Source organism: Lepisosteus oculatus, chromosome 9, assembly GCF_040954835.1.
Source record: "Lepisosteus oculatus isolate fLepOcu1 chromosome 9, fLepOcu1.hap2, whole genome shotgun sequence".
Classification (NCBI taxonomy): domain Eukaryota; kingdom Metazoa; phylum Chordata; class Actinopteri; order Semionotiformes; family Lepisosteidae; genus Lepisosteus; species Lepisosteus oculatus.
Window position 1 is genome coordinate 44,719,491 of NC_090704.1, and position 13,104 is coordinate 44,732,594.

The window sequence follows — 13,104 nt, forward strand, 5'->3', positions numbered from 1 at the left end:
CTCTCAAAGAGTCAAATGTGAACTGTGCACCACTAAAGTCATTAAATTTTGGCCACTTTCAAGGGGCCCACTACACCAAATTTTCTTCCGTGTCAGTAAAAAAGGAACTACTCGACTTTCATGACACATAGCTTTTTTTAAAATTGAACACGTACGTCTTTGTACCTAAATCATTATTCTCCTAAAGTATCTCATTTTAAAAAATGTATAAAATTGATAGTTTATCTAATAAAACAATATAGAGATATGAAAATAACCGTATGCATATACAATATAATAACATCAGAATACTTCATGTGTGTATTCAACCCAGATGTGGGTAGACCAGGACTTTTAAGTCTGGATGCCTGCAAATATTGTTTTAAAACAAAAGTTTGAGTAACTTTTTTTTATCAAAGGAAACATACCTTCCATATTTGAGCACTACGTTTTGTACACAAAATTAAGAGGTCGGGAAGAGGTCAACTACAATTTCTGCCACTCCTCACTCCATTTTGTGCATGCATTCTCTATTCGTTTTGCCTCAATACACGGCCGACTAGTATTAAATTTAATTATTCAAAACATAGTGATTTCGTTATATAAATAAGGGATGGATATTATTTAATCACATACATGTCCAGTTTGGAATTTGGAGCTGTGTGGAAGCTCTGAAGACTTGGCTCTCTGGTAACACGTCCTGTACAGCACTGGATGAGCCGCTTCTCTGCAGAGCCCTTCCCCACGCGACACTTTACCAGCTCTGCGGCTCCTGGCGGGAGAGTCAGGGCCGATCGGGGGAGCCTCTGTCGCTGGCACCCCCGTAACTGGCATTTTCTGCAAAGCCTTGTATGCACTGGCCAGTTAGTGCCAGCCCCACCCTGCCTGCAGGATGCCGAATTGCAGTGGGGAATCACAGTTGCAGTTGGCTGGTGACCTGACCCAGGTTGCAGCTAGCAGCCTCTGGATCATTGACATCACCCCCACTGATCGAGCCACATGGGAGCTCTCATTTCTGTTCTTCTACTTGTCCCGCACACGGGAGACGGGCAAGCTCCAGTTTGTGAAATGAAGCATTCCTCTTTGTCTGCTGATCTGTGTGGGGTTCAGGGGTTTGCAGGGTGTGGGGTGTGGCTTTGCTGTGCATCTCGAGTGCAGCTGCAGCTCTGACCTTCCTCTCCCTCTCCTCCCAGGTACCACCTGGAGCACCGACAGTTCAGGGAGGACAAGCAGCTGGCTGGTCCTGAGAAACCTCACTCCCCAGGTACGGAGCACAACCCTGAGAAGCCTCCTTCCTAATGAAGCTCCTCGACTCTGAAGGGGGGAGGCAGGCCGTGGTCGAAAAAATCTTATAGCTAATTGGAAGATTGCATACTTTACCATTACTGTTGCAGCTACCTACAGCATGTTTTGGCTATCCTCCAAACACTTGATTCACTGTTTTCTGGTCACCATTGTGTCCTGTATCTTTTTATAAACACGCCACAAAAGGTGCTGAAACGTTTTAATGTCTCTTTCAACAAGAGGCAAGATGGTCCTTATCGACAAGCTGCCTTCTCGTGTAATGTTTAGAAGCGAAGGTCGTGAAGATTGCACGCTAGCCCTGTTTACCCTTGAACATGGATCTTCACTGCTCTGGTGTCTGTTGCAGATTGACGGCTCGACTCTGCGGACGCTGTGCATGCAACACGGCCCTCTCATTACATTCCACCTCAACCTGACCCAAGGAAACGCTGTCGTCCGTTACAGCTCCAAGGAGGAGGCAGCCAAAGCCCAGAAGTCCTTGCACATGTATGACAGGAAATAACATTATACAGATGTTTAGTGCTGTGCAACACAGCTGTGAGCTTCAGAGAAAACTGGAGGCCAAGTGTCCAAGTGATCAGTAAATTGGATTGGTGTGCATGCTTGAAATCTGTATAGTCTGGATACCATCTGATGAGCTGCTGATGTATTAACGCTGGCCATCCCAGCTTCCTTTTTGTTTTAGCAAAATACCTTCACAGCTGTTTGGTTTTTAGATTTGACCACATTTTTTTAAACATGGCTGTGTATAATTACACGTGCGCTTTGCAGTTTCAACCCGCAGAGGGCTGGAAGTCCAAAACAGCTGTTCTGGGGGAAAACAAATTGACAGCAAATTCAAAAACGCGATTGGAGTCGTGGCGGGTGTTAACCTTTGACCTCACGCCCTTCTGTTCATTGTTTTTCCAGGTGTGTTCTGGGCAATACTACCATCCTTGCTGAGTTTGCCGGGGAGGAGGAGGTGAACCGATTCTTTGCACAAGGTCAGTCGCTGACGCCCACCACCAGCTGGCAGGCCAACCCGGGCACCAACCAGACCCGGCTGGGGAGTTCCGGGGTGTCCCATGCCATGGGCCACTGGAACAGCAGTGGGCTGGGGGGCGGCAAGGCCAGCAGCGACCTGCTGTGGGGGGCGGTGCCCCAGTATTCCAGCCTGTGGGGGCCCCCCGGCGGAGAGGACGCCAGGGTGATCGGGAGCCCGACCCCGATCAACACGCTGCTTCCCGGAGACCTGCTGAGTGGGGAGTCCATGTAGGATTACAAGCATGGAGACACAGGAGCAAAAAAACCAAGCAAATCATGTGGAGATAATCAGTAGACGTGGTGAACAATGACATGTTGGGAGCATGCTCAGTCTCGTCTTGGAGTTCTAAACGGGGGCTGCAGCAAAACTTGTCTCGAGGCTGCTGATCTTCTTCTTCTTCTTCTGGCTTTTTTTCGGTTTTCTTTTATTTTTCAAAGGGGGGGGAGGGTAAAAAAGTATTCAAACAATTTTGAAGAAGAAGGAAGAAAGCGATGAATAAACGAAAGGAAAGTGAACCTTTATTCATGACAATTTTCTAATGATTCTGACATTCAGTGTGAAAATCCGTGTTTTCAGGAGAATTGAAGAAAAAAGCTGCCATTTGACCTCCCCTGTTGGCCCCGCCCACCATGTGACCCATGCCCTGTAAGCCCCTCCCTCTGAAACAGCATCATTCCGAGCATGCCCAGTAGGAATGGTTCAAGTACTTTTTGTTTTTCAGCACTAATATTAGCCTTAATTGCTCTCCAGCCCAGGTCCTACACATGCTTTTTACATATTGAAGAAACCTGTTGAAAAATTGCACAGTCCCAATTCTGAGCCAGCATATGGAACAGAGAACAAATCTGAACAACAACAACAACAACGTTCTAAGTAGTGGGTTGGTCTGACCTGCCGACCCCAGTAGTTGTTTTTTTCTTAAAGGGATTTACACTGCTGTTTCACACATTCAAGCTGTCTTTATATCTATCGCAAAATAAGCTGACAAAGGGTGGGTCTGGCTGAGCTGGTGTGTTTGTGTGTGTGTGTGCGCGTGCCTGTAGCTGTGAACCCATAAACCACTGCTCTACCTTGCTGTAAGAAACACCTCTCGAAAACGTATCGCTGCAGCTTGTTGGAGGACTGTTTTTTTTCTTCATTTTTTAAATCCGTGTCCTGGGTGATCCCTGTCCTGAAAATGGTCCATCAGTTTCTTCAAACACCTTCATCTTCAAAGCAATGTGCAATATGCTTCACCATAAGGCTCCTCCGTCCACTGTCACTTTAGATGTTAGTCTTTGTTGTCTCTCATCAGGACAAAGAGAAGCCTACAGAACCCCTCCACCCAATCTGTCGCATGGATCTGCATCTCGGTGTGTTAGGCAGCACGTGAAACTGATCTGTCACACAACGCGCTGTACCTCTCCATTGACAATTCAGCAGTGTGCAGATCCTCATCTTACGGTTCGCCTCACACAGCAGAGACTGGAAAGGGGACTGTCTGCCACTCTATCAGTAAAGGTGTTTCTTACAGTGCAGTAGACAAAGTGTGTGTGTTGTTTCTGGTACAAAAGTGTGAAATGAAGAAAAACATTTTCAAGAGGTGGTTTGTCATAGCACTTACAAAGAGCAAGAAGCTCATTCTTTGCAATGCCAACAAATCAGAAAAGAGTTCTGTGAAACCCAAAAGCTAAGAGGAAAATGGATTGATCCAATGGCTTCTCTCTGCTCTTTTTGTACTGTACGCGTTTTTCAAAAGACTTTTAAAGTTTTGATTTTTTGTTTTGTCCCTCCGTTGCCTAGGGACCGAAACGGGCTTGAAAAAAAAGATAGCAGGATTGAAGGGAAAAGACTGAATCTACTATTGGGCAAAGAAAAGAGCAATGCTTTAAGTATATCAAAGTAAATATCACTGTTACTCCAAGTTGTTTAGCCTCCTGTGGGAGAAGCTAGACGTGCAATGTTACATGGAATAGCAGGGCCCCTTGCTGAGGCCCTGTGACTTGTATAATAGTTTGGCCATTGAGTGCCTATCTGCTGTGGAGCCTCTTGGTATTCAGTGCGATTCTGCAGCAGCACTCCCTCTCAAAGCCGTTGAGTCGCCTATGCATTGTTTGGCATACTTGGACTGGACTCTTGAGACCTGCTGGATGCAGCTGTGTTGGGGCTGGGCAGTGACGAGGACTGCACCAGTGCCCAACAAAGTGTTTTATTTTCTCATGTGGAGATCACTTTAGCTTGAAGTTCAGACATTCAGTTTTTCAGGAATCATCAGTGTTTTATTTTTTGTATTGTTTTACTCTCATGCCCGGCGTGCTCTCAAGGCAGCTGCTTACTAGATATTTGCTGTGCGGAAATGCTTAAGTAAGCAGAGCCTTTGGAAGCAGTGTGTGCATGTAAAATATCAGTGGGGAGGAGGGGGGAAGGGCTTTGGGAAGGAATTAATGCTACAACTGTTTTTCTTTTTCTTTGGCGTTTCTGTTACCTTCAGAACACCGCTTCTGAGAACCTCCTCTTTGTGTCTTGAGGCGCCTAGGTTTTAGTTCCGGACAAGAGCGCCTCTGGGTTTTTGGGTGAATGGGCCAGACTCCCTCCAGCAAGTGAATCCACTGCTGCTCAGCCCCACCTGTCTCTCCTGCCTCTTTCGCACGTCACCTCTTCCCAGCAAGCTACAGGCCAAGTCATGCGATCAAAGAAACAGAGACAAACCTCTAATATATGACTAGGTCACTCTAGTTGGTGCTTCATGACATTTTGAAAACATTAAATTTTCTTAGTCCGTGACTTTTTAGAGAAACTGACACTGACCTCTGTTTCTATGCAATGGTGAAAATGTACATACACACCGCCACCCTACAATCCTGTGCCAATGCCAGCTCAGGATGGCAGCTACTGTTGCTTGGAGTGCTGTGCCCTTCTCTCTCACAGGGGTTTTTCAGTGCTCAGCGTGATATTGATATCTTGTGTACCAAAACTGGGATAGGTAATGAAACTGTAAAATCACTATTTCCGAAATCAGGTGTTTCGCAGGTGGGGTCCTCAGTGTTTACTTGCAGAACAGTATCTTTACAACAATTAAAAATAGCTATTCTCAGGGGAGGCTTGTGAAAAAACATAACTTTTCAGTCTCAAGATAAATGCAGCTTCCTGTTTTTTTTTTTTAATGCCTGCGTTGAATTATATTGAAGAAAAGCGCAAATTTGCAACCAGCACACTAAAGCTTGGGTGAGGAGGAGTGCAGGAGGCAGGGGGCTCGGGGTACAGGCCTACCCTCGTAGAGGAAGAAGGCAGTCTTGGCCCATTTGTTTGGAATTCCCGGCAGTGCTTTAACTTGGGGTTTAAGAAGTGCAGCTTAAGACACTTGTCATCTCAAAAAAAGAAGTAGAAACTTTCCTCTCGGGTCTCTAGAGGGCTTGCAAGACCTTTTGCCACCTACTGTAGGAGGGGTCTGCCCACTGGGCACATGGTGTTGGTCCTCATGTCCCGATGTGACCCTGATGTGAACAGGCTGGAGCCCCGTTCCTGCTGGCCCCATGACTGTGTGCAAGCTTGCTAAAGCCACTGCTCCTTTCGTCCTGTTGGCTGGGCGGTGTGTTGTTTGCTGCTGAGCACTTTTATTTACCCGTTCCTGTGGGAGGTGGCGCTGGTCAGGCCAGGAGACTGACACTATGGGAGGAGAGGTACAAGAGGGGAGCACCTCAGCTTCAAGGGGTTTTAAGATAATCGTGCGTTTTAGGGGGAAGACCCTGCAAAGAGAGAAATACACATGGGGACTACATGCTTAGGTGCACTGTAGTTGGGTAATCCCGGGTACATATTTTTTATACCAAAAATTTGCATTTATTGTCATTTTTCTTAGGCTTGGGGGGGAAAAAAAACCTGCTATATATATTACTAATGATTCAGCTCTGCACTTGTCGCTGAACTGGACTGAAGCCTTTTCTTCCCAAAGTGGCGTCTCCCCTCCACGGAGGAGATCCCGATGGGCTGGGAGGGGGGCGCCGAACCGTGCGCTTCGACGGATCTGGGTTCAGCGCAGATCCCGCTTTTATCAGAAGGCATTCTTATTTCACCGAGGAGACATTTCAATTTGGTACAAAGTCTTAAGGGGGTGGGCGAAGGTGACCTTCCAGAGCGACACTATAGAGAATCACTGTTTGCCTGTGCTTGATCCAGCCTTGGCTCCCCAGCTCGGCCGGCTGCCCCGGGATGTTTTTAACGGATTGTACAGCGCGCTCTTTATCTGGGGCAGAGTTTGACGTGTTTCGGGATTTTAATGACTGCACCAGCACTGAGAAGCTGTTTTAGGCTCCACTTTACAAGGCGGTGGGGGTGGGAACTCCCAAAAAAAAAAAAAAAATTTTGTAGCACAACACGGGACATTAAGGATCCGAGTTCTGAGACCCTTTCCGTGCAGCTTGGGGTTCCAAGTGTAATGTTCCCCAGTCGCTCAGTCAGGGCCGGGGGAGTGGGGTGCTGAAGGTTATCAAGTAGCTGCAGCTGTGAGTTCTCGGAGGGCCTGGGTTCAATATGCACGTGCTGATTACAAATCTCTATTTTTTCGACTTGTCGCGAAATAAAAAAAAAACTCCCCACCCCCTCCCGACCTTTTTTCCTACTTTTCCCAGAAAAGATCATAAACATATCAAAACAAAACAAAAATATATATATATACAAATACTTGAATCACAAAGAAGCGCCAATAATGTAATGTGAACACTTTTTTTGTAATGATTTTGTCTCACTCTTACACTTCCGAGCTTTCGACGACGATACCAGTTCAAAGTGAAATGAAATCAGTAAAAGGCAAAAAGATGACTTTGTATGTGAGCGTTTGCACAAATGTATGTACGAGTGTGGCAAGTAAATACTGAAGTGTGATTTGTGAAAATGCGAGTGTGTGTTTAAGTGTTTAACTCATAAGTTTTATTCAGTACGTTAGTCTTTTTTTTTTGCTCGTCAGAGAAAAAAATATATAATGATGGATATTGTTGTTATTATTATTAGCTTCTAACGTTGCACTGAGTGTCTGGTTCCCCTCATTCAGCTATTTTTCAAAAGCAGTGAGAAAGTACAGAGGGGAGATGGTGACAATTCATGTGTAAATGTTTACTCAAGGACTTAACGAGAAAAAAATGTGTTTTTTGTTTTCTGAATCTGTAAGATGTTTATCTACCTTATAGTGGCTTTTATTGTGGAATAATCCCCAAAAAGGATTATAATTGAGTATTGCCCATTTTTTTTCTTTTTTTGTTTTATTTTGGATTCTAAACGGAAAAAAAAAATCAATAAAAAATTAAAAAAAGATAAAAGGAAGAAAAAAAAAGATTTTTCAAAGACCTGTGGCCATAGATTTCTTTAGAAGGACAAGAGCTCTCTCTGCCTGTCCTGCCAGGACAGGGAGAGAGGAGGAATCTGGACTCCAGATGGATAATGAGACTCTTCAGAGGTGCCTACTTTTCTGTTTTTTTCGTTTGTGTGTGTTGTTTCTGTTCACAAGGCCACCTGTCGTTTACAGACATTTCGTTTTTTCCGAAGTTCAAGGAAAAGGAATATATATTACAGGAACGTTGGAAAAACAACAAAGGACAAATACTCTTCCATCAAATGAATTTAAAAAAAAACTTTTCAGAATGAAGATTATGCTACTTTCAGAACTCTGGGATTGATCAGTGTTGTGTTGTATTTTACTTATTTTCCTGTTATTGATGTTATTAATTTTATGGACTGTCAAAGCCTGTATGTTATATTTTTTTTCCTTTGTAAAAGAAGATGGAATTTGCTCACTATCTTGCACACACACAAAAAAGTGGATAATGTCTCAGGAAAGCCAGGGTTCCAGAGTACCAACTCCACGCCATTTTAAATGTACATTTTTATGAAAAAAAAATAATTAAAAAAACCCAACTCCAAGCACTGAAGGTTATGGATTTAAAAAAGAAGAAAAATACCTTTGTTTCTAAATCCGTAGCAGTTACATATTTACCAAATAATGGACTCGAAATGAACTTTAAAAAATGGAGTGCTTTATATATAAATCTATATATTAAAATTGCTTTACATTTTAAACAAAATGATCAATGATTTTTGATTGTTTAAAAAAAGGACAGTGAACGAACATACCATTGCTGTATGTTGCAAACTTTATTGTATTTTCTTAATATGAGGTCCCTTCCTGCTCAGATCAGGAACATCGTGCATTACTCTTTCTTTCTCGTTTCTCTTTGTCTTTCTTCCTCTTATTGTGGCGGGTATAAAAAATATTTTATGAAAAGTTGGTCTGAGTTGCAACAAATTAGAAAAAATAGCTGGTTTTAAAAGGATCATGAACTATGCACAAACGGGGGAGGGTGGTTAAGGGGGGCAAGACCTGCTTTTGTCGTTCATCTGTCTCTCACTTCCTCCTCATACTCTCTCTGTCAGTCTCTCCCCTTCTTGTGCCTCACTCCCTTTGGCTCTTTCTGTGTCACTCTGGCATGATTCTTGCGGTCTCTTGCTTTCACTCCTCGTCTCTTTCCTTTGGCTCTCTACCCCTCTCACACTGTGTGTATCTGACTCTCTACCCCCCCATCACTCTTTCTCTCTGTGTATCTGGCTCTCTACCCCATCACACTCTCTCTCTGTGTATCTGACTCTCTACCCCCCCATCACTCTCTCTCTGTGTATCTGGCTCTCTACCCCATCACACTCTCTCTCTCTGTGTATCTGGCTCTCTACCCCATCACACTCTCTCTCTCTGTGTATCTGGCTCTCTACCCCATCACACTCTCTCTCTCTGTGTATCTGACTCTTTACCCCCCCATCACTCTCTCTCTCTGTGTATCTGACTCTTTACCCCCCCTATCACTCTCTCTCTCTCTGTGTATCTGGCTCTCTACCCCATCACACTCTCTCTCTCTGTGTATCTGGCTCTCTACCCCATCACACTCTCTCTCTCTGTGTATCTGGCTCTCTACCTCATCACACTCTCTCTCTCTGTGTATCTGACTCTTTACCCCATCACACTCTTTCTCTCTGTGTATCTGGCTCTCTACCCCCCCATCACTCTCTCTCTGTGTATCTGACTCTTTACCCCATCACACTCTTTCTCTCTGTGTATGTGGCTCTCTACCCCCCCATCACTCTCTCTCTGTGTATCTGACTCTTTACCCCATCACACTCTTTCTCTCTGTGTATGTGGCTCTCTACCCCCCCATCACTCTCTCTCTCTCTCTCTCTACCCCCCTCACACTCTCCCTCTGTGTATCTGGCTCTCCACTTTCACTCACTCCTTTCTCCTAAGGGGTTTTGTTGTAGTGATGTATTTTAGTTCTCAGATATTTGTACCCCCTCCCACCCCCCACCCCACTTCCCCCCATAAAGGTGAACCCTGCGTCTCTTCACCATGCTGTATATCCCTAAACCAATGATTGTCTCTCACACTTCAAGAGCACTGTGGGCTGCAGGTAGAGCCCCTGATTTTGGAGGGTTTCTGTGTTTTATTTTTTTTTTAATGGGAGGGAGGGGAGGGTGGACTTGCGCTTTTTTTGCCTTTTATTTTGAAATATAAAAAAAGTCTGTACTATGAGATTTAATGAAAAAGTCAGTGGCTTTTAGTGTTTTTTTTTCTCTCTCCTCATAGAATGTGATTGTTAAAGACATGCACCGAGATAAAAACATGTTTTCATGAACTATGGAGCTTCTTTCAAACTATTAATAAATTGCAGTTTTTTTCTTGGCTGTTGAAAAATAATGTCCTGAATTCCTTAATTTTTTAACCATTTTTTAATGGATCATTCATGCAAATTTTTTGCATTATAGTTTTTGTATGTTTTTCGATCCATCTCTCAGAGCTGTGATTCACACATTTCTCCTATCACTCTTAAAAGTCTTTTTTACAAGAGACATAGTGCCCACAACCCATACCTGGAACTCTATATGACTAGTTGTCATTTCCCCCTTTTTGAAAGTCTCATTCAGTTATATGCCACATGCAAGGACTTTCCATTTATATAATGTATAAATGTTTGTATCTATAATCTCTGTGTAACGTGAAGATAAATTAGTACAAGATTGTGAAATTGCTAGGAAGACAAGTTTTTTTGAAGTGTTTCCAAACTACTGCCAGCTTCCTTATTGGGCATTGAATTTAAAGTAGGATTTTTTTTTTCAGTTTTGTAATTTCATTTGGTTTGGGACAGAATCGTGATAATGCCGTAAATAATGCACTCTTTCACTGTAAAGACTGGAAAGACCAGAGCAGTCCAGACAGATGTGCGTGAGAGCTTAGGCGGTCAGGGGCCGCACTCTCCCACCAGCTGATGTCGATGTTGAACTTGTTCATGCTGGTCTTGAAGACTCTTCTTGCCATGGCTGGGCTGGGCTGGGAGAGAAAGCCGTGTTCTGCTAATCGAGACTGGGCTTGTGGACACCGTGGACACTCCAGCGAGGGTGATGTTGCAGGGTCAACCCATCAGCACTCCATATGCTTGATTGCAAGGGAATGTTAAGGGTTATTAGTCTGTCTCCTGGCTGTATTGGAAACATCCTCTGCAGCCTGCATTGATAACAGTTTTCCAACACCTTGAGGCATCTTCTGTATGTTAAGATTAGATCACTTTATTAGCCCTATACAATTTCGTGCATTAGGAATTTGTCTTTTCACATACCCCAGCTTGCTCTCCCTGAGGCACACAGACAGGGAGAGAAGCTGGGGGTCAGAGCGCAGGGTCAGACATTTCTACAGCGCCCCTAGAAGACTTGGGGTTAAGGGCCTCGCTCAGGGGTCCTTTGTGGCCTAGGGCTGCGTGGTCATGTTGGATCTGTCATGCCTTACTGGATGTCGGTATTGGCCAACTGTGAGAGAGCATGTGTGAGCTGTGGGGAGCACTCCAGTATCTGACTGTGAGTCCGAATCGCTAGGGGTGGCCCCTGCTCGCTGAGAGCTGGCTGACGGAAGAGCTTTGTCTTGTTAGAGTTGAGCTTTAATCCCATTTTTCTCGTCTGTCTCAGGAAAGACAGATTGTCTCTCTGGAAGGGGCGTGGGTGCACTGGAGCTGGATGGTGACAAAGTGGGGCTGGGCTTTGTTCTGGATTGGAGTCAGCCAGAGTTCAGTACTTTACCTTGCATATGGCAATAAGATCTACTTGAAACAAGCTTTTTAGTTGTCAGGTGTAACATTAAGGGAAGGAAAAATGAGACTTCTAAAGATTTCTAAGTGCAGGGTGTTCAATTACCTATTGTATTAGTGTCAAGTATTAGCAAAACTGATTGACAGAGGCCTTTATTTTTGAAGAGCAGAATATATTCAAAGCGAATGTCTGCCTTTTAAATGATTAAAAATACTGAAATGTGTGCATTTCTAATGACTAGAAACGCCGTCACATCGTTCATGGCTATAACTCCAAAAATGCTCTCAGGTGTGTTGATATTGAATGTTTTTGAATAAAGCAAAGAACACGTAGGCTTTAGCAACACCTTGAGCCTGTTCTTCCTTTTTACAAAACACCAAGTTAACTGAAGTTAGTCTTTTTTTATTTTAAGGCTATTGTTTTTATTTGTGTGTGTGGAGATGTTTAACTGATGTCTGTTGACTATTGCTAGAATGTGTTGGCCACCCGCCATTTACCACATCAGAATAGATAAATAATGATCTACTTAGTGTACAAAGTGTGGTATCTTGTGGACACATCGCCTCAAAACAACACCCCACAGTGCTGCAGGACCACTGTGGTCTTTGTGTACCACATGCCCAATCTGATTTGCGCAAGTCACCACATAAGCAGTTAATAGCCTGTTCGCAAGAGCAGAGACTCTTCTTGGTAAACACTGATCTTTGCAAACCACTGTTCTGTTTCTGAGAGGCCTCAGCCCCGCTGCAGCTCTGAAAACAGTGTGAGCTCTTTATTCCTGGCTAATTGAACTGAACTCCTACATAGTCACAGTTCATAACTTTACTGAATATAACCTTATAATCTCACGGGTTTTGTGTTTCTATGCCAGATAATCACTGAAATAAATTAGATGTCCTGGAGCAAATGGAGAACGTGAAAGAGGAATTAACCCAACGCTTTGGTTAGTAGCTGCTTTCCTTTTGGTTGAATTGCTAAAGAAAGCTCAGGCATTTTAGCGTTTTGAATTTCAAAAATTTTCCCTGGGGACATTTAGAGGAAATGGCATTGGTGAAGGGGGTGTGTACAAAAATATGTAAAAAACACAATCTGAATCCATAAGGGCTCTTGTGAAAAATGTGAAGTTGTTTTCTCTGCAAATGCTTTTATGGAAAATATAAAAACATGAAATAAGAAATGGTGAAAAATGACAAAGTGCTGCAATGGTATCAAGGTATGTAAAGTGTAGGTATTGAACTAGAAATGGTGTTCTCCTGCCAACCTGAATATTCAAGTTGTCCTTCTTAGGAAATCTATAGTGTGCACAGCAGAGTTAGCATTGCTTGGAGAACTGATGCAGCTATCAATACGATTCTACTCATCATGTTTGGACTGGTCATAATCGGTTCAGGGAAGGGTGACCTGGTACGTTCCTGGTCTAAAATAAAAAAAACGTCCTAGTCTGAAAGAACTGTCTTTCTCAGTCCAGATTGGATAATGCTGTGAGACAACCTCATTCAAATACTCAGAATCCTCAAAGGCAGTCTGATAACGTCTTCTTCAGCCCCAAAAGGGAAACGGGACCCAGAGGGACACCCGTGAGAACTACACAACTGAGCCTTTAAAACTGAGAACAGGAGCCACTACCTGCCACAAAGGGTGGTGGGAGTGTGGAACAAGCTGCTCAGCCAGGTTGTGGGAGTCCATATCCTTCATCCACGGCTGGC

At 43.9% G+C, this 13,104-nt stretch overlaps 1 protein-coding gene across 11 annotated transcripts in view; it reads left to right on the plus strand.

Moving 5' to 3' along the window:
- tnrc6c1 (trinucleotide repeat containing adaptor 6C1) overlaps positions 1-10,005 on the plus strand; it is a 69,348-nt gene extending 59,343 nt beyond the window's left edge. For all 11 annotated transcript variants that reach the window (XM_015356198.2, XM_015356192.2, XM_069194595.1 and 8 more), the window contains 3 exons: positions 1,173-1,243; positions 1,631-1,770; positions 2,194-10,005. In XM_015356198.2, the coding sequence (XP_015211684.2) occupies positions 1,173-1,243; positions 1,631-1,770; positions 2,194-2,539 (557 nt within the window). In that variant the 3' untranslated portion in view covers positions 2,540-10,005. The remainder of the gene's footprint in view (positions 1-1,172; positions 1,244-1,630; positions 1,771-2,193) is intronic.
- The last annotated feature ends 3,099 nt before the right edge of the window (positions 10,006-13,104 follow it).